The 25,683-nt window shown below is 34.3% G+C and overlaps 1 protein-coding gene across 4 annotated transcripts in view; it reads left to right on the top strand.

The window, feature by feature from the left end:
- LOC114332799 (PDZ and LIM domain protein Zasp) overlaps nt 1-25,683 on the top strand; it is a 252,434-nt gene that overhangs the window by 207,797 nt on the left and 18,954 nt on the right. For all 4 annotated transcript variants that reach the window (XM_050645685.1, XM_050645672.1, XM_050645694.1 and 1 more), the window contains 3 exons: nt 1,175-1,328; nt 11,515-14,509; nt 20,264-20,450. In XM_050645685.1, the coding sequence (XP_050501642.1) occupies nt 1,175-1,328; nt 11,515-14,509; nt 20,264-20,450 (3,336 nt within the window). The remainder of the gene's footprint in view (nt 1-1,174; nt 1,329-11,514; nt 14,510-20,263; nt 20,451-25,683) is intronic.

Genomic DNA, 25,683 nt, shown 5'->3' with positions numbered 1-25,683 from the left:
TGTTTATGTAATTTTTGTAAAAGAAATAATTTTAAATAATACAGGTAAAAAAATCTCAAAAAATCACTCGGTTTCCATTATTTAAATAGAGATGATACACCATCTTAAAGAACAGAAAGTAAGCCCTATTTATTGAGCAATATATAGTATATTCATGTACAAGAAAAAAAAAGTTATAATGACAAATTTAAAAAATAATCCTAAAATCAAAAAGCGTTGCAAGTACTTATTGCATTTTGAAAAATAATATATTATTCGAAAATAATCGTAAAAAATGTAAAAAATAATATTTTTTTATATTAGGTATTATATAATACATAATATAATATTATATTATATATACTATATATAATATAATGCTATATTATAAAAAATCGTTAAAAGTATTAAACCTTGAAAAACTATAATCTCTTTAAAAAAAGTCGTACAACATTATACAGTAGACCATTTTAAAGGTAATTGATTTCTATTCCTATTACGTGTACCATTGCATATACCTAAAGTTACGTAGAAAAAAGTTACAGAACAATATTTGCGAAGTAACAAGGAAAATTGCCCAAACTTGCTGTGAGTGGAGAACTTTTAAAAATCATATTTCGAAAACTATTAATCCTAATTACCTCTACTAAACAACATTTTAAAGAAGAAATATGTAGGTTTTTTTTTCTGTAAAGCAATGTCTATACCTATATCCTCGTGGACAAAAGTTATGGGACAAAAAATAAAATTTCTTTCCTTTGGGTTTCTTTGTGCTTTTTCTTTTGAATATATTTTTGTAAAAAAAAAGTATCATTGACTTTAAAAGTGATATTTAGATAGAAAATTTAACCAGGAACAATTTTTATGTAGATATGTTTGTACCAAAAGTTCATAGAACTCACCCTAATGTAACCTGTGCCCAGGGACTAATTCACCCATTTCTCAAAAACGCACCCCTCTAAATGGTAGCTCTCCGCGGTTTTTTCATATATAGATGTCCGTTGACCACATGAAATAATAAAACCCCGTTAACGTTGTAGTTCCTTTTAGCTATCTTATTTTGAATATAATCAATAGCCTATAAGTCTTTAATTCGTATAAATATTGGTATATTATTTGGTTATTAATAGAAATATGTTAAAATAATTTAGAAATATAACTGTGCATATTTTTAATACGTAATTTTTTTCCCTAGACAAATTACTCCGGTCCCAAACCATTCTCAAGCGTAAATGCGCCACTCTCTCCCCATAACACTCTTCCAAGAGCAGCCCCATTATCTCCAGTAGCTCCAGCACCATCTTTTAATAGTCATTCTTATACTCCTTCTGCTTACAGTCCTTCATCAGGTAAGTGATTAATGCCCGGTTGCACCAACAGATCTTAAGCTTAAGTCGAGAATATCATAAGAATTAATATAATATACTTATAATATATTACAATAAGAATACCATATTATAATAATAGATATAATTGATAATAAGGTAAGACTCTAAAATTATGGTGCAACGTAAGTGATACTCAAGGAGGCCCTATTTATAAGTAGAGCTTAGCTAATCTGGAACTTAAGATCTGTTGGTGCAACCAGGCATTAGTGTTTTATTTGTATTGGCGATTGGCTAAAGACTCAATCAACATTGTAACTATATAACAACTGTCATCTAGATAGAGTTTAAACTTCGACAATGAAAAAAACTATTTTGTAATAAGTTCATAATATTTTTATTTTTAAATAGTTCAATATTTTTTTTTCGAATAATGTGTTTCGCGTTGAAATTAATACGTTATGTTCCGCATTTCCTGGTATTCCTGATACTTTTTATAATATAAACATTGGAAATCAGGATAACTGTAGGTACTTGCTAACAGCAACGCAAAACAGAATTTTTATGCACAGGCCAGCTGCGGTCACTAAATAGTTTGCACCTTCATTTTTATATTGTAATACTGTGAAATAAGAGTCTCATATGGATTTGCTAACTATCAAAGTATTTGTCTAAAATCTCGCGCGTATTGAAAAGTAAGATAAAGAGCTATTAACACGTTGAGCCCCGCGTGAGGTGTTGTGATCTTGGCGGACCACGTGAGCTTACCGTGTCTCTCACAGCCGTATAAAATTCAATTTCCGATCCACAGATCTCACAAAAAAAATTTCATGCCGGGGCTTAACCTGTCTCTCTTTGATTGTATTTAATATTTCTGTGTCTTTATTCATCTTTCTCAGAACCTCCTTGTTGTGACGTGTTCTGTCGCATTTAAGGTCCAAGCTCCCATTCCGTAAAACAAAGTCGAGAAAACGTAGCAAATAGATCTAGCAGACTATCAGCCTTATTCTTAGCTCTAGCTTCACATCTGTTGTGCAGAGCACTTTTCTAAAAACCTCTTTGTTGTGACGTGTTCTGTCCATGATATTTTCAGAAATTTTTTTATACACCCACAACTCGAATGATTCCAGTTTTCTCATTGATGCCGTATTCAAGGTCCAAACTTCCATTCCGTATAACAAAGTCGAGAAAGCGTAACACCTAGATCTAGCAACCTTATTCGTAGCTCTATCTTCAGATCTGTTGTTCAGATCACTTTTCTCATGTTGTTAAAATTAGGGTAGAGGATAGGTACCGCAAACTGAATCCACCCCATGTCCCGCCAATGAGCATGCTGGTCCCACATGGGAAAGTTTTACTACATCTTGACTACATGAAAACCAAATTGAATGATAGTTTGTGTGAGAAAATTGACAAAGAATGTAATACGCATGGTGATTTCCATCTCATATTTCCATAAAAGAAGGATCTTTTACCCTTGTCAAAGAGTATTACAAACATAATTTCATCTTCGGATTCTGAATCTAATAACAACAAATAGTCCTCCATTGAAGTCTTCATGCCAAGTGAGGTTAGTTTCAATATGCAATGCGCTAAAAAATTCATGGAAAACAAATGTCATGCATGATGGAAGGATATCGAATGCGTTTAATACGAGCCGAGCCTCAGAATTCACGGGATGTTTCCAGAGACATGTCAAGGGTAGACACGGCATACTCACCAAAAAGCGTAACGCGGAAACAGCACGGAAACAGTCGATCGGTGGTCTATCTATATCTTTTAACCAAGCGACCCCGCGCATGTGACCGACAAAGATGGCTAGACCACTCATCCTATGTCGGCGTTACACCTCGATGCATTGAGTGGCATATGACTAGCCTAATCTACCGTGAATAATATCTTTGGATGTTTCGCAGAATGTGAAAATTCACGAATAATTCGTCACGTTCATGCTCAATATCTACAAAAATTTTTGTATGAAATATTGGATGATATTATTTAGATCCATTTAAGGTCCTCCGCTTTTTAAAAGATTCGAATCATTACATAAATTATGTTAGCAGATTTCCAGAAGAAAATTGGGAAATGGAGAATATTAAATCTGGAAATTAATTTCCATAAAATCTGTGCTTTCTATTGGTTCTTGAGTAGGTATATTATATTTTAACAGAAGTAATGTATGTATTTATGTACTCTGAGATTTGTCCTATAAAAGAACCCTTAAATACAAATATCTGAAAACATGGATTTCAGAAAATAATGCTCAAATAACAGTAATAAGAGCGAGGATGGAAATAGCATTTGTAAAAATAAAAACAATTTTCTGTAATAAAGATCTTATATTAGATCTGAGAGTAAGAGCTCTGAGATGTTACCTGTTTTCGATACCACAATATGGACTTGAAAGCTGGATAGCGAAATGTGGATTTAGTTTCATTTGAAATGTGGTAATTACAGAACGATGATTAGAATAGCAAGGACATATAAGAAAACGAACACGAAAGTATTGCGAGAAATGGGGAAATAATACGAAATAATGAACACAATAAAAATAAGAAAGTTACAATATCGGGGACACGTAAAGGGGGGGACAGAGATATGAAATGCTAAGATTGAGAATATAAGGAAAGATAAGAGGAGTAAAGAGTATAGAAAGAGGGAGAGGGTCATGATTGAAACATTTAAGATACTGGTTTAAATACAGTTCAATAGAACTCTTCAGGGCGATGGTAGATAGAGTAAAGATAGTGATGATGATATCCACCTTCTGATTGCCAGACGGCACTTAAAGAAGAACAAGAAGATTTTTTCGAATATATTATTTTTCAGGAAATACCACGGAGAGTAACATTTAAGACACCAGCAAGATTCTACGAAGATTCTGTGATCTTTTTAGGCTATAGGTACCTATCGCTTAGATTACAATCTATGCACGTGTTAAGGTTTTATATTACCAACATAATGTAAATTGAAAGTAAACTTTTGGCAGTTTTTACTTATTAATTGTAGGTCAGTAAAAACTATATTATGGTCCAAAATTAGAATAAAATTTTGCAACATTGTCGAGGTGTTTTTAAAACTTACCGAGATAGTTACAGTGTTTTGAGGTCGTTATATGTGATGAGCGTGCTAATAACCATCAAAATAGCGCAAAAGATGGAAAACATATTAAATTGTGAGATAAAAAGGAATAAAACCAGTAGAGTTCTTAAATTTAGCTATAGTAACATATAAATTAGCATTTTATTTATTGTTTCCCACCTTTAGACGTATCAGAGGAGCATGTCAACTAAAACTGTCACTGTGACAGTGGCATTTCTCAAACTCGTCCGATACGTCTAAAGGTGGGAAACAATCAATATAATGTCAAACTATAAGTTACCATCGCTAAATTTAACACCTCTACTAGGTTCATCTCTTTTTATCTCACAACTTAATATTATGTTTTCCATCTTTTGCGTTATTTTGCCGGTTATTAGTGCTGCGTTCATCACTTAATACATACAATTTTAACATTATACAGAGTTCTTAAATTTAGCTATAGTAACATATAAATTAGCATTTTATTTATTGTTTCCCACCTTTAGACGTATCAGAGGAGCATGTCAACTAAAACTGTCACTGTGACAGTGGCATTTCTCAAACTCGTCCGATACGTCTAAAGGTGGGAAACAATCAATATAATGTCAAACTATAAGTTACCATCGCTAAATTTAACACCTCTACTAGGTTCATCTCTTTTTATCTCACAACTTAATATTATGTTTTCCATCTTTTGCGTTATTTTGCCGGTTATTAGTGCTGCGTTCATCACTTAATACATACAATTTTAACATTATACAGTGATGAGCGCGCTAATAACCGGCAAAATAGCGCAAAAGATGAAAAACATAATACATTGCAAAACAAAAAGAGATGAAACTAGTGGAGGTGGAAATGATCGTCATATACGTATAAATTAACATTACATTACGTAGTTTCCCACCTTTAGACGCCTGTGATAGGAGTATTTTATAAAATTCTACTGTCACAGTGACAGTTGTCATACTCCTCTGATACGTCTAAGAGTGGGAAATTATGTAATGTAATGTTAATTTATACGTTTATAACGATCATTTCCATCTCGACTAGCTTCATCTCTTTTTGTTTCGCAATGTATTATGTTTTCCATCTTTTGTGCTATTTTGCTGGTTATTAGCGCGCTCATCACTGTACATTTTTAGTGTATCTAGTACCTAGATACTAAATTTCTTATACATATACAGATGTGAATATTAACGCCATATATAGTATACATAAGGTTTGTTCTAGCATCAGTTTCAAACGGTTTGAAACCATCAGCGAATAGTGGACCAGCGAGAGTAGAGGGGATAGTACTGGTGACTGTATTACGTTCTCTCACTGACCAACTGTTTGCTGACGGTTTCTGACTAGTTTGACTGCTAGAACAAACCTAATATATTTTAGGATACACCGCAAGAACTAGAAATTTATTAAAATCTGGAATGTCAGACAAAAATATAGAAAAAAGTATTATAAATACGTCGACTAAAAGCTTTATATTATTATGGTAGGGGAGCCCAAGCGGGGATTTTTGCAGTTAACTCGAGCGCGTCAGATTATCACATGAGGAGAAACCTTGCACCCTTTAAATGTACCTCTACCATGTATTGGCTCTTAATACAGGGGAGTTCGTTAAGGGGGGTCCGAAAAATAAATCTATCCTTAGAAAAACTCGAAATCGTCAGATTAAGATAAGGTAAGCTAAGTACATGCTAAACAGTATGTATTTCAAAAAGCTGACGATTTGAGCGTAGCGTAAGGAAATGGGCGAGTCACAAAGTTTCACAAAAAAACCGAATATTTCGCGAAATGAGCACCAGATCGAAAAACTAAAAAATAAATACGTGTTCAATATTTTTTAAAAAGCTATCTAATAATACCAAACACACTAAGAGGGGTGGGGGGTGAATTAAAAGTTTTAAATACGAACCCCGCCATATTTCGGGAAATAAACCGAAATCTAAAAACTAAAAAATACACGTAGTAAATATTTTTGAAAAATCTATCGAATGACACCAAACATGACCCCCACGGAGGTGAGATGGGGGTTACTATAAAATCTTAAACAGTAGCCCCCATTTTTTATTGCAGATTTGGATTCTATACGTAAAAATAAGTAACTTTTATTCGAGACGTTTTTTCGAATTATGAATAGATGGCGCATAATCGTAAAAAAGATTGTTGGAAATGGAAAATTAAATTAAAAAATGGAAAGTCCCCAACTTTATGGAAAACTCAACTTAAATTTTTTTAGTTTTAGGACATACTCTTCACAACCCAATATGTATCCATAACGCTCGAATAATTGCAAATTTAGCATACTTTCCTCCCCTACTATTAGTACTGAGAATTTGTATTGTAATGTAAGGACACTGGATGATTGTACTATAAATGGTCACTCCTGTTTGAAAACACCATATTCTAAAGATTAATAACAAAATTATTATTATAAAATATAACTTATTATTATTATAGAAAATTATACGGTTGAGAGTGAGAAGTGAGAGTGAGAAGATGATACATTGGTCGGAAATATATTTGAATTTGAGTTATGATATTGGGTTTATGATTAACATTTATTACTGACATGATTACATACCCAACATCGTAAAGAAAAACAGAAAAACTGATATTTAATTCAGTACAATAAATTAACTTTTAATTTGCTTGTTATTATAGTATATTAAAGTTAAGTGGATATTGAGGTGTTTGAATTGCGAGTGTTTTAGTGCAAAATGCAACAGCAAGTGTTTTTTTATTGGTGCACTTTGAAATCATGTATTATTACTACAAAAAATTTAAATAAGAGCTAATAATGTAAAATGGTTAAATTTGTGATCTAGGTACATCAGTATACCTTTCGTTGTTATAGAAATGAGAAAAACAAAAATTAATTTGCAATCTGTCAGAAAATATTGTTATTACTGGTTGTATATTACCTACTTAAAAATGATTTCTAACATTAATTATAATAGTAAAGCAGAATCGCGGTAATACCGCAAAAATGGAAGACGCTTGTAAAAAAGAATACGACAAGTTCATTAAATAGATGGAAGAGCAAAAGAAATATTAAGATTTTCAAATATTTGAATAAAGCTTTTGAAACATTTGTAATATTTTATTCATATTGTGTGTATCTGCTGACGTATGTGTGTGTCTACTGACCACTGAAAGTTCGAATTTTTTGGTTAATATAAATTTTTGAAATTTAACATACATTTTTGAGAATTTATTATTTTTGGTGTATTTGAGTCTTATTTAAATATTATTGTTAGAAAACTATGGTGTTACTATTTTACTATTTATATCACTTTTTGTCGTGGCATGTGCTGTTTACGATAGGACCAACCTTTACCGTCATGTTGACTGTCCCACTAAATGTATTTTTGTTATTTTCCTAGGACGATTCTCTTCTGTTAAACCAGCTGGTGGTCTTTTTAAAGGTACCATTTAGCGTTTAACAGCTATTTTACCATCACTTTGTTGTTGTGTTTTCCACTTTTCTTACTAAAAATAGCTTAGTATGTAAAATAGTATAACGAAATAATAACATGTCGATAATACAACACTTTCTATTATTTTTCAGCCCCTTCCTTTAATACTAAGCCACGTCCTTTTTCACTTGTCCAATAATAGAAATTTTTCAGTTATTAATACTTGCTAACTGCTTTTTAATATGCACTTCATTGTGAAATTGAATTATCTCGTAATGATGTTAAATTACATTTAAAATTTAATTTTAACTTTTTCTGATGGTAAAGCCAGTAATACTGCACAAAAACCAGAACTATGTTAATCTGTTGTATAAACTATGATTACTATATACGTAATTAGTTGTATCAGGGTGGCCTGACGAAAAAAAGAGGCATTATTAGAAACTATTACAAAATAAAGTATAGTTACTAACAAATTATTGCAGTAACCGTATCTTCATCCTATTAGAACGTCATTTGTATTTTAGTGGTGTCGTTAAGTTTCGAGAGGTAAACATACTAAATAGCAGGTATAAGAATTAAATGTACAATAAATTAACATTTATTACTTTCTACCTGTGCCGGAAACTTAACCATACCACTCAAATACAAATGACTTTATAATAAGCTTAAGGTTCAGGTTTTATGCAATAATTTGATGGCAAGTATACTCAACCCAGTTTAAAAATTTAAAAACTAATGTGCAAGGAATTTCAAGGATTTTCAAATAATATCTTGTTTGAAAAGGTTTTTTAGGACAGGTTGTACCAGACTGCAATGAACCTCACCTTCATTTATTTGGCATCTGAGATATTATATTTGTCAGCCACAGTGTTGCCATACTTTTTTGTTTCTTGTAAAATTTCAATCAATGGTGTAATGTACAAGAATAATAAGATTGTATAAGACCGTTTAAAATATAAAGATAGACTTATAGTCTGAACAAATTATAGAAAAAAAGGGCTATTTTGGGACAACTAGTTTAGCAGTTATTTTGCTGGAATCGAATCTTAAGATTGCGTATATTAGTAATATTGTTTATTTCTATTATCATTTCAATCGATGATTAAAGAATGCTTAGATGGATGAGTGGAGTGACAAAGAAGGATAAAATTAGAAATGAGTATATTAGGGGAAGTGTACGTGTGGCACCAACTGATGCCAAAATGAGAGAGCATAGGTTAAGATGGTTTGGTCATGTTCAACGTTGAGACGTTAATCACCCAATACGAAGAATAGCTGAAGTGCAGATTCCTGGAAGGAGTAGGAGAGGAAGACCAAAGAAGACCTGGGGGGAGACGATAAGGCAGGGCATGTTAGTAAAGGGGATTAACATTGATATGACCCAAGATAGAATTATGTGGAGAAATGCAATTAGAAAAGCCGACCCCGCATAGGGATAAGGCAAAGAGAATGATGATATGATTTCAATCGATGATTAAATGTACCTTTTTATAACAATTTTAATTAATTTTGATTATAATATAATCTACTAAAAAATATAAATTTAATTAATGTACCTATTAATAACAGTAATAATTAATAATAACAAATTACAAGAGTCCCACCAGAGCCCACCTTTTGATACCGTAGGTATCTGAGATGAGTCAATTTTCCCCTTAGAGGGAGTATGTGCCGTATGGCTAAATCTGGATAATAACAATTTAAACTATCTTTGATTTAAAACATTTATACCGTTTATATTTATTTGTCTTTTTTATTTATCGGTTGATTTTCTTTTTTATAACAATTTTAATTAACTTTGATTTAAAATGCCTCTTTTGAGCTTTATGTATCCAGTATTTACACTGATATTGTAGATACTATTTACTGTTCAAAACTTTACTTTTTTGGTGTTTCAAAACTATTTTTTAAATGTAACTTTATGTAATGTGATAGTTTAAAAAATTGAGGGTATGACAACGGTGTCACATGTCAAGCTTAGATCCAATATTCATTGATGGTTTGTACAACATGCCCGTTTTTTATTAGTAATTAAAAGGGGTGACCTTTACCATGCCTTAGTGGTGACAAAAATAATCGAAAATACAGGAAAATTGTTTCCCCTTTTTAATTAACTTGTTGTCGGTTAATGAATGAGTAGTGCCTAATTAAAAAATTACCCTGTTGGTGGGGTTTTCAAAAATATGATCGTCCGTTTTCGTCTGGTTACCCTGTATATAGACATGGTGATCAAATAATTACGAACTATCGTATTAAGATCGGTAAAATCTGTAAAATCTACATGCTGCGATTCATATAGCACAAGAGAAAAATACCATGCACACTAGAAGCTACGTATAGCAGTTGCTAAAGTATTTTTAGTAAGTTACAGATGAAAATATAAATTTCTTTAATCATTCTTATTTTTTCAGTAAAAACTAGAGGATACTTCTGAGAGATAATTCAAAACATCACAATATAAATTATGCAATGCACACTAAATAGCAAAGGTTCAATAAGATGTTAGATAATTAAAAAATTAATAATAATAAAATTTTTTTGGAAAATAATGCTTGCTACACATTTTTTTTCTACAAATGGCGTCTCACGTCATTTATGTATTTTTACACTACGGCATTTCCTAATCGTCGAAATAGTATCTACAAAGATTTTGGCCTTTGCGGGATCTGTTTCGACTTCGTTATAATCAGTCAGACTGGTGAGAAATTTAATTGTAGTTTTGGTTTTGAAATTGCAACTATACTGTAGAAGTAAACTGTTTTACTCCTATTATGAGTACACGGAATCAACTTTCGATGGAATTTTACCTAGATAATGTGATGGCAGGTGAATGCCTATTGTAGATTCCCTTTTGTTTGCTTCATTTATCGTTTGTTTGCTTTACAAATTGTAAAAAGCACTGATTTAGGTTGTCGCCAGAATGTTGGTTCGGTTCCAACGATCGAGGTTTTGCATTTTCGGATCTAAGGCTTCTCATTGCGATAGGAAGAAGAGTAAGTTATAGAGAAATAAACGTGGTCTATTGATTCTAAAATAACAATATACATACAACAATAGAAAAAAATATACATGGAGCACGCTGAGAGATATGGAAACGATTTAATGACACAAATGGTTATATAATAGCAAAACCATTTGAAAAAAAAAAAACGCAAAGAAAGAAAGCGTAGAAATGAATGAAGCTTAAATCAAATTTAAACAATAGAATTGAAAGTTAAACTGAAACGAGGAATATTTTTCTATTGATAGGATTATTAGGGAAGCTAAAAAACAATACTTTTTTGATATTTTTATAATATAGCTCAATTATAATGTTAATGTGGAACATATTTTGTAGGAAAAGATATATGTAGCAACAATAATTATAAAATAATATTTGTATTTGGGCATACTTTTTTTTATTTAATATTTATATTACGAGAAGAAGTAAAAATTAAAAAAACATTTATTACTAGAAAAATATATTAATAGATTGTGTTTGGTAGAGTTTTTCGTTGTATATATTATAATTATTAGTTTTTTCTTCTACACGATACTTTCTTTTATCCCCCTGTATAACATACCCACCGTAACTATTTACATTATGTTTTGTTATACTATTTTATATCGTAGTATATTTTAAACGCTTAATAACTAATCTCTTACTTTTTTACCTTTCTTAATGTTCTTTCACTTTTAAACTTTGTGTTGTTTGTGTTTGCCCTAATAAGACGTTCACGTAGCAGAAAATATTGTTTGGCCCCCTCCCCAAGAAGAACCTGAAGTACCTACCGCTTGTCCTTTGTTTTATCCTCCACCTTCACAGATAGAGCAAAAAATTTTAAGTAAGAGAAAAGAAAAGGAACTAGAAACAGAAGAAGATTGTTCAGAAATTGAAGAAATAAATGAGATGGCTCAGTATTCCCAAAATGTATTTTCTGAATACTCTAGTAGACGAAAAAGTACTGAAGAATGCAGAGAAACTTTAACTGGGACATTAGATACACAGCTTCTTATAGAAAATATTGTCAAAAAATCTGTTGGGCCTCCATCGCTCAATGAAGATATTTTAATAAAGCCTCAGTTGGAGCAGGACCTACGGACTGATAAACTCAAATGTCCCTTGTCATTAAATGAAAGCTTGTGCTGCCAGAAAAAAGATGTGAAAAGTTGTGAATTAAAGCGACCAACGGAATACAGTCCCAATACCGTAGAGCGTTTTACCCCTACAATAGATAACGCAGTACCACTAAAATGGGAATCTCCTCTAACACAAGCTATTAGAACTACTTCTCCTGACAAAGATACATTTGCTTCAATTCCCACAAAACATTCTCATAGTGCACTTGCATCTGCATTATCTGTGGCTCCCTTAGATCCGTTTACACCTACCGGTATTCATGATGAGCCAGTACCTCTTCCAGAAGAAACTGTTCCGTATTTTCCTCCAGAAAGGCCAGTACTTCCCGTGGATATTGAAGCTTCTAAAAGTGATGGTACTGCTCCTGTACCTCCTATTAGAAAGAAGTTTAAAAACCCTAATGACAAATTATTGGAAGATCTACCTAAACCACAGGAAAGACTTTCTTTACTAGCTGCTTTAACAACGGCTCCTGATAGACCTTATTCTCCTTTTATTGAGTTATCTACTGGTCCAGACAAAAACCAAAATGTTATTGAGAAACCACCACGCTCTGATTTAAATAGACCTGTTAAACCAGATGTTTTGCCAGAATCATTTACGGTACATAAAAAGGAACCCAAACCACCTACTTATTATCCACCTTCTTTACTCTACCAAAGAACTGAAGAAGCAAAATGTGAAGAGCATACTGAAGAAAGTAACGTTACGAAAACTACGACAGTGCAGAAACAAACAATACAAAAACCTGAAGTTGTTCAGACAGTTGTTGAGGAAAATCCAACCACAAGTCAAATAATACCTCCAATATTTCATGGATTTTCATGCTCTTTTCAAAATAAAGGTGATATTTCCCAATTTTCGGTAGATGTAAGAACTACCCCACCCATTATTTCACCACCTCCGATAGCTCCTGTTGTAAAAACAATTGAAAGTAAACAAGGCTATGTTCAAAGGGAAATTGTAACTGAAGAAAGAATTGAAAAACAAAAAACTTCAAAAAAATCTGAACAAAAAGAGGAGAGGACGATACAACAAGCTTGTCAGCCAAGCAACAGACCGGTTATTAAACAAGCAGAAGAATCAATAACTGTTAAACCAATACCTCCTGTAGCTCTCCGTAAACCTACTCAGTTACCTCAGTATCAAGTAGATATATCTGCGGAAGCCGAATCCGAATTAATAATGTATGAAAAGAAACGACAGGCTGAAATAAGATTAGAACAGGAAAAACAAAATAAAATACAACAAAATATAGTGGCCGCTAATAAAGCACCTGTAAGAGTATTACCTGCTCAAAAACCCATAATCAAGATTGAATCAGAAGATACTAATAATACTTTCAGACCTGTTGTTGAAGAAAACCCACCAATTCATTCATTTTCCCCTAGATCAGGCACTATTACTCCTAGCAAACAGGGCAAAGCTCCTGCAATTTTACCTTACTATCAAGTAAATTTAGTTCCCCAACATATGGCTGCAACACATAGTAACATATTTGATCCTAAAAGTCCTGCTGTTTCTAGATCACCCAGTCCATTTGTAGGGGCTACAAAAGAACGAAGCCCTTCGCCACTTCCAGGAACAGCTAGCAATATACGAGCTGCTTCTCCCGCCCCCGGACCACCAGAAAATCCTCTAACATCTTCTAAACCACTTCCAAATCCAGAGTCTATTAGAATAGACCAAGCTCGAGACAGTTTAACCCACTATTTGCCTGAGTATAAAACCAAAATGGATTTGATTGAACTTGGCCAAAAATCTGAGTTATTTGGACATTCATATGGACAGAATAGTCAAATGTATACATCATTGGTTCAGACCCAAAACTTTCCAACAGTTCCTGTAGATCAAAGTCACATACAATGTTTTGAAATGCAGAAAGCAGATCTTCTACAAGCTCAAAGAACTGAAAAAAATATTTCTCAATTAGGTGATACCGTCGTCTCAACTTCAGTCGATGAACAAATGCGCCAAGCTCATCTGGAGCAGCTAAAACAATCTCAAAGCCATTCTGTGGAGCGATCTGCTGATGGCTTAACTCAAATTCAAAGAAAAAAAGTTGTTACCGAAGAATTCGAACGCTCCCAAAAGGAAGTTAATATACAAATTGAGAAAAATGTATCTTCAGTGAGAAAGCATCCTTTTACAGAAGTAAATGTTCCAAGCTTGGGTGAACCTAGTATTAAAGGTCATGTTACAGATCCCCAACGTATCTCGGTCAAAAAATCAGAGGGAACTCAGAAAGAAGTTTGTCAAAAATTGGCAGGTCCACTACAGGCTCCTCCGCCAGCTACTCTTCAATCTTCAGCAACAGCTTCATTAGGAAGCACTGCTTCTGCTTCTACGCCAATAAAGCATGTGTATGCACCAAGCTCTATAGCACCTGTAAAGCATGTAACACCTCCTAGCTCCTCAAATAAACCTAATGTATCCTGTGTTTCCCAACCCGATACAGGTGCTGGAAGCGGTAAACAATCTACAGGTGTAAGAATTGCACCAAGACGTGGTCGTGGTATCTTAAACCCCGCTGCCATTGGTGGCGCTAGAATTCCTCTTTGTGGTAGCTGTAATATGCAAGTCAGGTAGAGATTAGCGATCTTTTTGATGTGTTGAATGTTGTGTTTTTTTGGTTGATTTTATTTAATTATTATTAGTAAAATATAGAAGTGCAATAGTTAAAATGAATTTTATTTGTTCTTGCTTTCACAAATAGTTTAATCCATGCACTGCGGGGTGCATAACTCTTGGTTTTTCCTCACAACTATCAACCTTTTTATTACTATTATTAGTTCATAGTATTATTAAAGTATTTAGTATAGGTACCAGGCACCATGTCATATCATGAAATAGGTACTATTTCAGTACAGCTACATAAAAACTAGTTGCGAATTTTTTTACTAAATGGTTAGAATTTTTGTGCATGATATTTTTCCTTTTATTTTATTTTAAAATATTATTTTATAGCATGTATTTGGCATTTTGTGTTGTTTTATTTGTTTTGCTTTTATTTTAGATTATGCAAATTCGCTGTGCCATGCTAAAGAAAGCGAAAATCTAGTAGAACTGGATGAAATAAGCTTACAAATACCAAATCAGCCTCCACCACCGCCACCTGTTCCGGTTTATAGCCAAATTAATGTCACAATTCCATATCAAAGCATTTCTCCCCAGCTTGATTCAATCGGTTCTTCCCCAAGATCCGACTATTCGTCGTATTCTTCGTCCAGTGGCAAAAACATTCAGACCACTGAAACTTCTAAGGAAAAAGTGATATCCGAGATAAAAACCTTGACTCCAAAGTTAAAAAAAGTTACTCTATCCGATACGCAAAGTCCAAAAATGAACTACGTGGTTTCAAATGTTGAGACAACTATTACTAATAATAACAAAAAAGTCACATCTGAACTTTTCGTTCCTATAAATGACTATAGTAATACTTCCAAAAACGATTTATATTCTGTCAAAATCTCTGATTTGGATCTACCTGATCATTTGACATTTTCTAGTAAACCCGTGGATGGCAACAGTATCAGTAAAATATATATAAACAGTGGCGTCACTAAGGATGCCTCTGACTATCGAGATACTAACAATTTGGCAAGTGTGCCTATATGTTGGATATGTAATAGTGAAATTGTTAGGTAATTTAACAAATTTTTTTTAAAGGACGTATTCAAATTTTATTATTATTTACCAAAAAGTGCTTGGAATTCATGGTTCGAGAAGTAATTAAGTTTTGGTGTTCTTACTTTATAACCTCATCTAATAGTAATAATTATTATTAATACTGTTCCTTGTCAAATACTTGCTAACTATATAAATAACCTAATACATAATATTATTTGATTTTTAAAGCATTTTTATATAAAATAAGTTTTGGATACGCTCTTAGTTGATGTACAGTGAATCACAAAATTGGTAATAATATATACCACAATTTTAGTGATACTAACAAGGTCTTACTTAACCTTCCGATGACCAACCTTTTTTTGTTAGGTACACGGATAACCAAGGGGGGTAAAAAATGACCCCAGGTCAAAAATGTCAAAAATGACAATTAACAAAAAATTAAGTTTTTTTATGTCATGGACTTTATGTCATTCAGCCAGTCACAACATGAGTATTAATGTCATGTGTACTGTGTATGTTGAGTAAGTGTCTTGTTACTTTGCAAAGTCGACGTCATTAGCGTAAAACTACTTGGAATTACACATAATAGACGGTATCTTACTAAACATCAACTACAGAATATATTTTTTATTCGTAAAATATACGGAATTTTTTTTATTTCAAAATATGAGGATATCTAGAATGATATTAAAGTCAAATAAAAAAAATAATGAGTTAAAAATTGAAAATACTTTTGAATTTATTAATGAAAAACATACGCTGGGGTCCAGATTTCCCCCGCTTGGTCATCTTAAGGTTAACTAAGTAAACGAGAGGCAAATATTTTATTGAAATGAATGTCGACACGATTCATATTCAAATATTTTATTGTTGTGTTAAAACTGTTTACCATTTTCCGGATATTTTGTATGGCTCTTAGCATTCCCTTACCAGCAAAACCGAAAAACAATTTTATTTATAGAAGATCTCTATCACTAAAAAATACTTTTTTCTTGATGTGCCTATCAGTGACGAATGTTGGCGATTAGCACGGCAATGTTAATCCTATCTGCAGCCACGCGGAAAAGCTACACATATATGTTGAATTGAACCAGATTCTGAGATTTTTCCACCAGGTTGTTCTTCTTTTTATTCCTGGACTTTGCTTTCCAAATAATTTTCGTTGCATAATACGCTCATATGGTATTCATTGATCTTGAAAAAGCATATGATAGAGTTCCTCGAGAGATTATGTGGTGGGCACTCAATAAGAAAGGAGTCCCTGGTGAATATGTAAAGATTGTGAGGGATATGTATAAGGGAGTAACGACTAGTTTCAAGACAGGTGTAGGAGAGACTGATAAATTTCATGTGAAAGTAGGATTGCACCAAGGCTCTGTGCTTAGTCTGTATTTATTCTCATTAGTTTTGGACCAGATAACAGCGAAACTACAGGGTAACATTCCATGGTGCTTAATGTATGCTTATGATGTCGTGTTAGTAGGAAATAGTGAAAGAGACTTAGAACATAAACTCGAAGAGTGGAGGCAAGCTCTGGAGGAAAAATGTTTAAAACTTAGTAGGACAAAAACAGAGTATTTGGAATGTTCATTTAAAGGTGGAGTTACTACAAATAAATTGGTATCTTTGGATGGTGAACTGATTGTAAAAAGCAATAGTTTTAAGTACCTGGGATCGGTATTACAGAGTAATGGAGAAATAGATGGAGATGCATGCAGTAGAATTAGGGCTGGATGGATGAAGTGGAAAGAAGCGAGTGGTGTGTTGTGTGACAAAAAAATTCCAATGAAGCTGAAGGGAAAATTCCATAAAACAGCCATAAGACCGGCTATGATGTACGGAACTGAATGTTGGGCAGTGAAGAAGAAAGAGGAATAACGAATGCATGTAGCGGAAATGAGAATGCTTAGATTGATGAGTGGAGTGACAAAGAAGGATAAAATTAGAAATGGGTATATTAGGGGAAGTTTAGGTGTGGCACCAATTGATGCCAAAATGAGAGAGCATATGTTAAGATGGTTTGGTCATGTTCAACGTCAAGACGGTAATCACCCAATACGAGGAATAGCTGAAGTGCAGATTCCTGGAAGCAGTAGGAGAGGAAGACCAAAGAAGACCTGGGGGGGGGAGACGATAAGGCAGGTCATGTTGGTAAAGGGGATTGACATTGATATGACCCAAGATAGAATTGTGTGGAGAAGTGCAATTAGGGAAGCCGACCCCGCATAAGGATAAGGCAAAGAGAATGATGATGATAACTTGTAGGACATATCTGGATTCATTTCGCATAATGTGTCCGAAGTATTGTAACTTTTGAGGTTTGATGGTGGTCAGTACCTCTTGGTTCTTATTAATTTTTCTGAGGACCTTCTCATTTGTCACTCGGTCAGTCTACGGGATTGTAAGTATTCTGTGATATAGCCACATCTCAAATGCTTCCAATTTTATGCACATATCTTCGTTCTAGGTTCACGATTCAACACCATAAAAAAGACAGAGAAGACGTAGCGTCGCAGCATTCTTACTTTTACAACAAGAGAGACGTTGTGGCTTTTGAAGAATGCTCCCATTCGTTTGAAGGTGGATCTAGCTTTTCAGATGCGCCCTCTTATTTCTTGGTTGTTGGTCCATTATTAATTTATTATGGTAGTTGTAGTGCTTCACGCTGTGTGCAGGAGTTTGGTTCATATATTGTAATACGTTATTTTTGTTTATAAGGACTGGTAGGTCTTCTAGGTTGTCCGCAAATACTATGGTGTAATCTGCATATCTGATGTTGTTAAGCCGGTACCCATTTAGAAAAATACTTTTTTTAGTTTCATGTAAAGCTTCGATAAATATTCTTTCAGAGTAGAAATTGAAGATTAGACGAGACAAAATACAGTCTTGCCTCATTCCACGCATGACCTTCACATATTCCGTGTGTTCACCTTCAACTCTGAGATTTGCGTTGTGGTTGCAGTAAAGGTTTCTAATTATTTTTAGATCTTGCTTGTTAGTTCCTGCTTATATTAGTGTTGTATCATCTTTGCGTGCTGTACCAAACGCTTTCTCAGAATCAATCAGACATACGTAGGTATACGTCGCAATTGGCGTCTCTATAGTCGCGTTTACACGATGGCAATTGGCGAGACAATTGTCAGAAGACAACTGACTGGCATAAAATTATTGTCTTCGTGTAAACACTTCAGGCCAATTGCCTTGCCAACTGCCCACACAATTGGCCCAAAATTCAGTTGTCTCCGGGAGTAGACTGAGGACAATGAGCTGCGCCCAGTGAGTCCCCCACCACTCGAAATCTCAATTGTAGCGACAATTGGCGCTGTGTGAACGGTGTGGGCTAGTAGTGCTGTCTTGTTTTTTGCCAGTTCCCTCTAGATGACGAGCAGTAGGCCATGTTTTAGCTGTCTACTGCCATGGCAATAGTTGGCCCCGTGTAAACATCTTCTCTTTCAACTGGACTGGCCTCCGACAATCCGCAACCACGTGATGACAATTGTCCAATGACAATTGTCTCGCCAATTGCCATCGTGTAAACGCAACTTTAGGACTAACTAAGTAAGTCTCGCCAATTGTCATCGTGTAAACGCGGCTTTACGAACCCAAAATGGTTGGGGGAAATTTTACTTTTAAAAACTTGTAAATCCTCTTATGGATTACCTTTAGGAACGATTTTAGGAGGTGACTAATGAGGCTTATCGTACGGTATTCTTGGCATTACTTGGCTCGTGTTTTTTTTTGAAAGTGCAATAAACTCAGACTTCAGTAATTCTGTTGGTGTTTCTTTAGAGTTGTATATGTTATTGAGTATCCTTGTGATTATTGCTATTGATTCGTTGTCCATTAGTTTGAGTAGTTCTACTTGTATATTATCGGGACCTGCTGCTTTACCATGTAATGCTTTAGCTCTGTTATTGCAGAATACACTTCCTGCTGTAATATTCTTGGCCCATCATTTAACTGTTGTACTGTGCTCCGATGTACTGTGTCTTCAACAATACAAAAAAAATTAACATTTTAATTCAGCGTACTTCAGTGCATTTTTACTTAAGACCTTATCGACTGACTTGGTTTTATACCTACAAATATTGGTTTAATTTATAACATCTCTTTGTGATACCCTGTATATGTAGATGTATTTGGAATGACTATATTTATTTTCACTACAAAAAGATTATATAAAACTTAATTATTAAACATTTTCAAAATTTTTCAGATAATTCTATTTAAAAATTCGACAAAGAGAAAAATTACCTTTGTATGAAAGAACCTTTTTTCTTTTCACCTTTTCGAAACTTTTTTGGTATCAGAATGTTCACTTTGTGTCTTCATCCTCAACCAAAAACTCAGATTCTGTATTACTTAAAGAGACATCTTCGGCAAACGTATGAAGAAATTGCAAAATGCTTCTAAAGGTGTCGTAATTATTCTTAATAATATTTACATAAATTTTATATAGAATAAACGTAACAGCATTGATTATAAACTTACCCAGTTAACAACACACTGAGAAGACATATTTACATACATTTAAAAATTGGTTTTTTGTAATTCATTTGTCTAGTGTATTGTTCAGTTTGCTCATTTTTTTATCATCTTATACAAAACAGATATATTATAGTCTTCCAACTACTTCCAAATTCAAACTAACAATGAAAAGCCTTTATTAAAATAAACTGATACAATCCCCACTCTTTAAACCACAGAGGTCCATTTATAACAGCCCTTGGAAAGATTTGGTGCCCTAACCATTTCATCTGCTCGACTCCTTCATGCAGAAGACCTCTTCAAGATATTGGATTTGTAGAAGAACGTGGACAACTATACTGTGAGTACTGCTTCGAACAATACTTAGCTCCTCCATGCTCTAAATGTGGTGGCAAAATCAAAGCGGTGAGTACATTGTTAGTATTAAATAGCAATATCATATACATATAAAAATATAAATACAAATATTCATTGGTTTTAAAATATTATGTGGTTCGCCGCCTCCAAGCGTATTTCTCTTCAGTTGTTTCTTTCCATCACCTTCCTTCGTCAAGTACGTATTCCAACATTCCTTTCATATTAATTGATGTCATTCTTCTTCTTATGGTGCTGTCTTATTTAGCGGAGATTAGCGACTACACTGGCAAATCTGTCTCTGTCCAATGCGGTTCTAAACAAAGATGTTGAATCAAGGCCGGTCCAGTCTCTAATATTTCTAAGCGATGAAATCTGGGGCCTACCGGGACCGCGTTTTCCTTCAATCTTACAATCTTACCCTGGATGATCAGTTGCATGAGGCGGTATTTTTCGTTTCTCATTATGAGTCCCAGGTAGATAACTTTGATGATATTTAGCAGTTCCCTATCTGTACCTATTCTGTCCCGATTCTTCTATAAAGCCAGAGTTCAAAGGCTTCTAACTTATTCATCAGCGTATGTTGAGCGTCCGGGCCTCCATTGATGACTTTAAGGAACCTTATTCTGTGTCTTCCTCTTATTTCTGGAAATGGATCTATCAAGGAGTTAGGAAAACTCCTTACGTGTTTTCGACACGAAAGTGTCTAATAGTTATTTATGTACCAAGTCAGTAAAGTTACTCTTTATCGAACGAGTCTGATATTATGAGCAGAGCGAGCCTAGCGAGCGAGGCGAAAAACAGACGAGTTCGATAAAGAGCCTTTACTGACGTGGTGCATACGAACTTTTATCGCCACCAATTTGTTATTGGTTTTAATACTTACTTACAATTTACAATTTAAGAATTTTTTAAAATTTTAGACGTAAAAAAAATTTCATGACAGTGATGACAGGTGACTTCTGCATGATGGCCGCTTTCGATTTTTAATCGATATTTATCAGTATTGAATAATTCTAAATCGGTAAAGTGTTGATTTATTTTATATGAATATAATTACAAAATACTACAGAATTTCACTTTTCGACATCAATTTAATTAACAATTATGGTGGTGTATGCATTTATTTATCTAATATTATTACCACAACTTTCAAAATTGACATTAAGCCATTAGATATTCCTGGAATAGATGCTATTCACTTATCTATTACTAAAAATCCATTTTGCCTTAATTTAGTGTGTATATATCGCCCACCTTTGACAATACTTGCTCACGATAATGTTTTACTTACTAAACTTGACGAACTATCATCTTTTGATAATCTTATCATTACTGGAGATTTTAATTTCCCAGAGATCACCTGGCCAATAACTGCATTATCTGACGCCGAAAACGCTCATAATTTGTTTAAAAATTTTGTAGTAAATTCGAACCTGATACAACTCATCACAGAACCTACCCGATTTAGAATTAATAACCAACCTTCTATTTTAGATCTAGTGCTAATTAACGACGAAGAGCTAATTTCATCTCTTGAAATCAGTTCTCCTATAGGAAAGTCAGATCATGCAGTTATAACAGCTCACATTCAATTCAACCAAATACTACCCAGCAAAAATAATACTGTAACATATACTATTACCAACTTTTCTGAAATCGACACTAAGCTATCTCAAATCAACTGGCCGCAACATTTCTCGATGCCGTCCACAATATAATTTCTACAAACACTACCTTCCGTAATATTTATAAAAACAATCTTAAACCCTGGATAAATCGAACAGCAATAAACCAAATTAATCACAAACGACATCTCTGGCGGAAATTTAAACAGACCGGGCTTCTCACTGATTTTCAAAACCACCGCAGATATTCAAATAACTTACAAACTTTTCTAAAAACTTTAAGACAAAATTTTGAAACAAGTGTTATTGACAGTGTTAATATGAAAAAGTCTACAAATACATAAGGTCCTCATTGACGTCTAAAGTTTCCATTCCTCTACTTCAAAAACCTAATCAGACTTTATGCTCTTCTGACAAAGATTCTTCTGAAACTCTATCTTTAGCATTTTCACAGGTTTTTACTAAAGAATCGAATGATGGTAATCTACCTCCTATTAGGTGTAATCGTGTCGGTGCATCCTTACGGCAAGTCGAATTTACAGTGGATCATGTCAAACAACACTTAATAAAACTTCGCACATCCGCTTCACCTGGTTTAGATGGTTTAACACCAAAACTATTAAAAATATGCGCAGACACACTTGCAATACCTTTAACGTTAATTATGCAGACTTCTTTTATCCAGAATTCCTTACCCCCTAATTGGAAATTAGCATCGGTCACTCCTATTTTTAAAAAAGGCAACAAACTCGATCCCAACAATTATCGTCCGATTAGCTTACTACCAGTAGTTAGCAAAGTCATGGAAGCCATTATTTCCGAGGAGATGACTAAATTCCTTCTCCAAGAAAATGTTATTCCAACACAACAACATGGATTTGTTTCTGGTCGCTCTACTCTAACCAATCTCCTACATTGTGTTAACGACTGGACGTCATCTATTAACAGTTCACAGCCGGTCGACGTTGTTTATCTAGATTTCTCTAAAGCCTTTGACCGTGTTCCTAAGCGCAGACTTCTACATAAGCTAGAACATTTCGGAGTTCGCGGTACTTTATTATGCTGGATTGATGATTTCCTGACAGATCGACATTACAAAGTTAGAGTTGGCGAATCTTTCTCACAGGACAGGTTAGTGGAAAGTGGAGTGCCGCAGGGTTCTGTCCTTGGACCTCTGCTTTTTACGGTTTATACCAGCGATGTTCCTTCCTATGTTTCAAGTAAAATATCGTTATATGCTGATGACACAAAAATATATGCCAATCCTATCACAAACCAGTTAGCCCTCCAAAGAGACTTGGACTCTATTTTTACTTGGTGTTCCCAGTGGTTACTACCCTTAAACACGGAAAAATGTGTAGTGCTTAGAATTGGTAAAAACAATCCACTTGTGCCGTACTTCGTTAACGGACAACCATTAGATTCAGTGTTCTCGTATAACGACCTCGGTGTTATCGTAAACAACAGCCTAACGTGGTCCGACCATATTCAGTCTATTTGTAAACGTGCGAACTCCAGACTATATCTTATTCGGAGGTGTTTTTCGAGAGCTTCAATGCAGTCATTTTGTAAACTTTACACATATAACTTTACATAAGACCGATTCTTGAATATGCTGGCCCAACGTGGTATCCTGATTTGGTTCGAGACAAAATTTTGTTGGAAAACGTCCAAAGAAAAGCCACTCGAATTCCATTGGGACTGAGAAGACCTTCCTATGAAGAAAGGCTCAGTATGGCCCACCTAACTTCTTTTGGACTTCGCCGACAACGTGGCGACTTAATAACCACATTTAAAATATTAAAATTTAATTTCGGAAATCTCGACGAAATTTTTACAATCAATCAAGATGAACGCCTTAGAGGTCACCAATTTAAACTGAAAAAAGAGAACTTTTGTACGAGACCAAGACAGAATTTTTTAACAAATAGAGTTTTCGATATTTGGAATAACCTGGATGATAACATTATCTCAGTCCCCTCTACCAACACATTTAAAAACAGACTTGACAGTTTTCTATTATAGTTGAAATATTTTTTTATGTAAACCCAAATTGTATCTTTTTTTTGTTGTTGTTGTTGTTTTTTTTTATATTGTATTTACTAGTAGGTTACTTATGTAATTTCTTTGTTTTTGGGCATAATAGGGACTTGTCCCTCTGCCCTTGTTTATGTATAATAATAATAATAATAATAATAATAAACCACCTTAGCAGACCACCGCTACCACGAATAAACTCTTGTAAGAAACTAGGTGCGCTGTTACAAATTGTGAACACTGAAGTCCTACCCAACTATGTCGTAGAAGCCCACTCATTGGAATATCTGCATATGCTAATCTACTGTGCAGCAACAGCAATTGCTAATGTAGTGGGCGTTAAGATCAGAACAAGACGGGGTACTAATAACGGAAGGACTTGTAACAGGACTGCACCTTGGGAAAAAAGACTTCTAGGAAAAATTGAATTACTGCGTAGGGATATTGGTCAAGTAACAGAATATATAAGAGGTGTAACAAGTAGAAAAGTCATTAAGAGAGCTGAAGAAATAATGCGGAGCACTGCAAGACACTCGAGATACGATCCGGAAAATAACACAGCCCAACAGTGTCTGGATACATTAAAACAAAAACTCTCCATCTATTCAGGTCGATTAAGAAGGTATAAAGTTAGTAACAACCGAAAATGTGACAATGCACTTTTTGAGAACTCCGAGAAGGCGTTCTACCGAAAACTCAATTCCACCGTAGAAAGTGTCGACAAGTCTTACCCAAGCCAAGAAGAGATTCATGAGTTTTGGGGAAATCAACTTTCCACACCAGCTGCTCTTAACAACAATGCTGGCTGGATAGAAGATACGACGCAGAACTGTCACCACTATGTCACAGCTAACTACGAACCATTCACTACCGATGAGGTCTCAAATATCATCAAAGAGCTTCATAACTGGAAATCTCCTGGACCAGACGGAGTTCAGAACTTCTGGCTTAAGAAGTTTTGGAGTATTCATGAGTGCTTGTCAACATTAATTAATCATGTTATTTCTAACCCGCAGGAAATACCATCATTTCTAACTCAGGGAACCACTTATTTAATACCGAAGGATCAAAATAACACCCAAGATCCAGCCAAGTACCGCCCAATTACTTGTCTTCCAACTTTGTATAAATTGGTCACATCCTGTATAACCCGGCGTATCTACCAACACTGTGCTCTAAACAATATCATAGAGCCTCAACAGAAAGGATGCGCTAAGGGTTCTATGGGTTGCAAAGAACAACTGATCATCGACTCAGTCATTTCTAACCAGGCATTCACCAAAAAAAGGAACCTCTTTACTACCTTTATTGACTATAAAAAGGCCTTTGATTCAGTGCCGCATGAATGGCTTATAGATATATTGAGAATATACAAAGTCGATGATAACATAGTGACTTTTTTAAGGCATATAATGACAGGTTGGAAGACTAAAATTCACCTCCAAATACCTGGTGAAAACAATATCGAAACGGAAAATATCGCAATCAACCGGGGCCTGTTTCAAGGAGACGCGCTGAGTCCATTGTGGTTCTGTTTGGCTATGAACCCTCTATCACAGCTATTAAATTCCACTGACTCAGGTTTTAGCATTAAAAACAACAATACTGTAGTAGCGAAG

Source organism: Diabrotica virgifera, chromosome 1, assembly GCF_917563875.1.
Source record: "Diabrotica virgifera virgifera chromosome 1, PGI_DIABVI_V3a".
Taxonomy (NCBI): Eukaryota; Metazoa; Arthropoda; class Insecta; order Coleoptera; family Chrysomelidae; genus Diabrotica; species Diabrotica virgifera.
The sequence above is the reverse complement of the archived record's forward strand: the minus strand, read 5'-3'. Positions and strand labels throughout refer to the sequence as shown.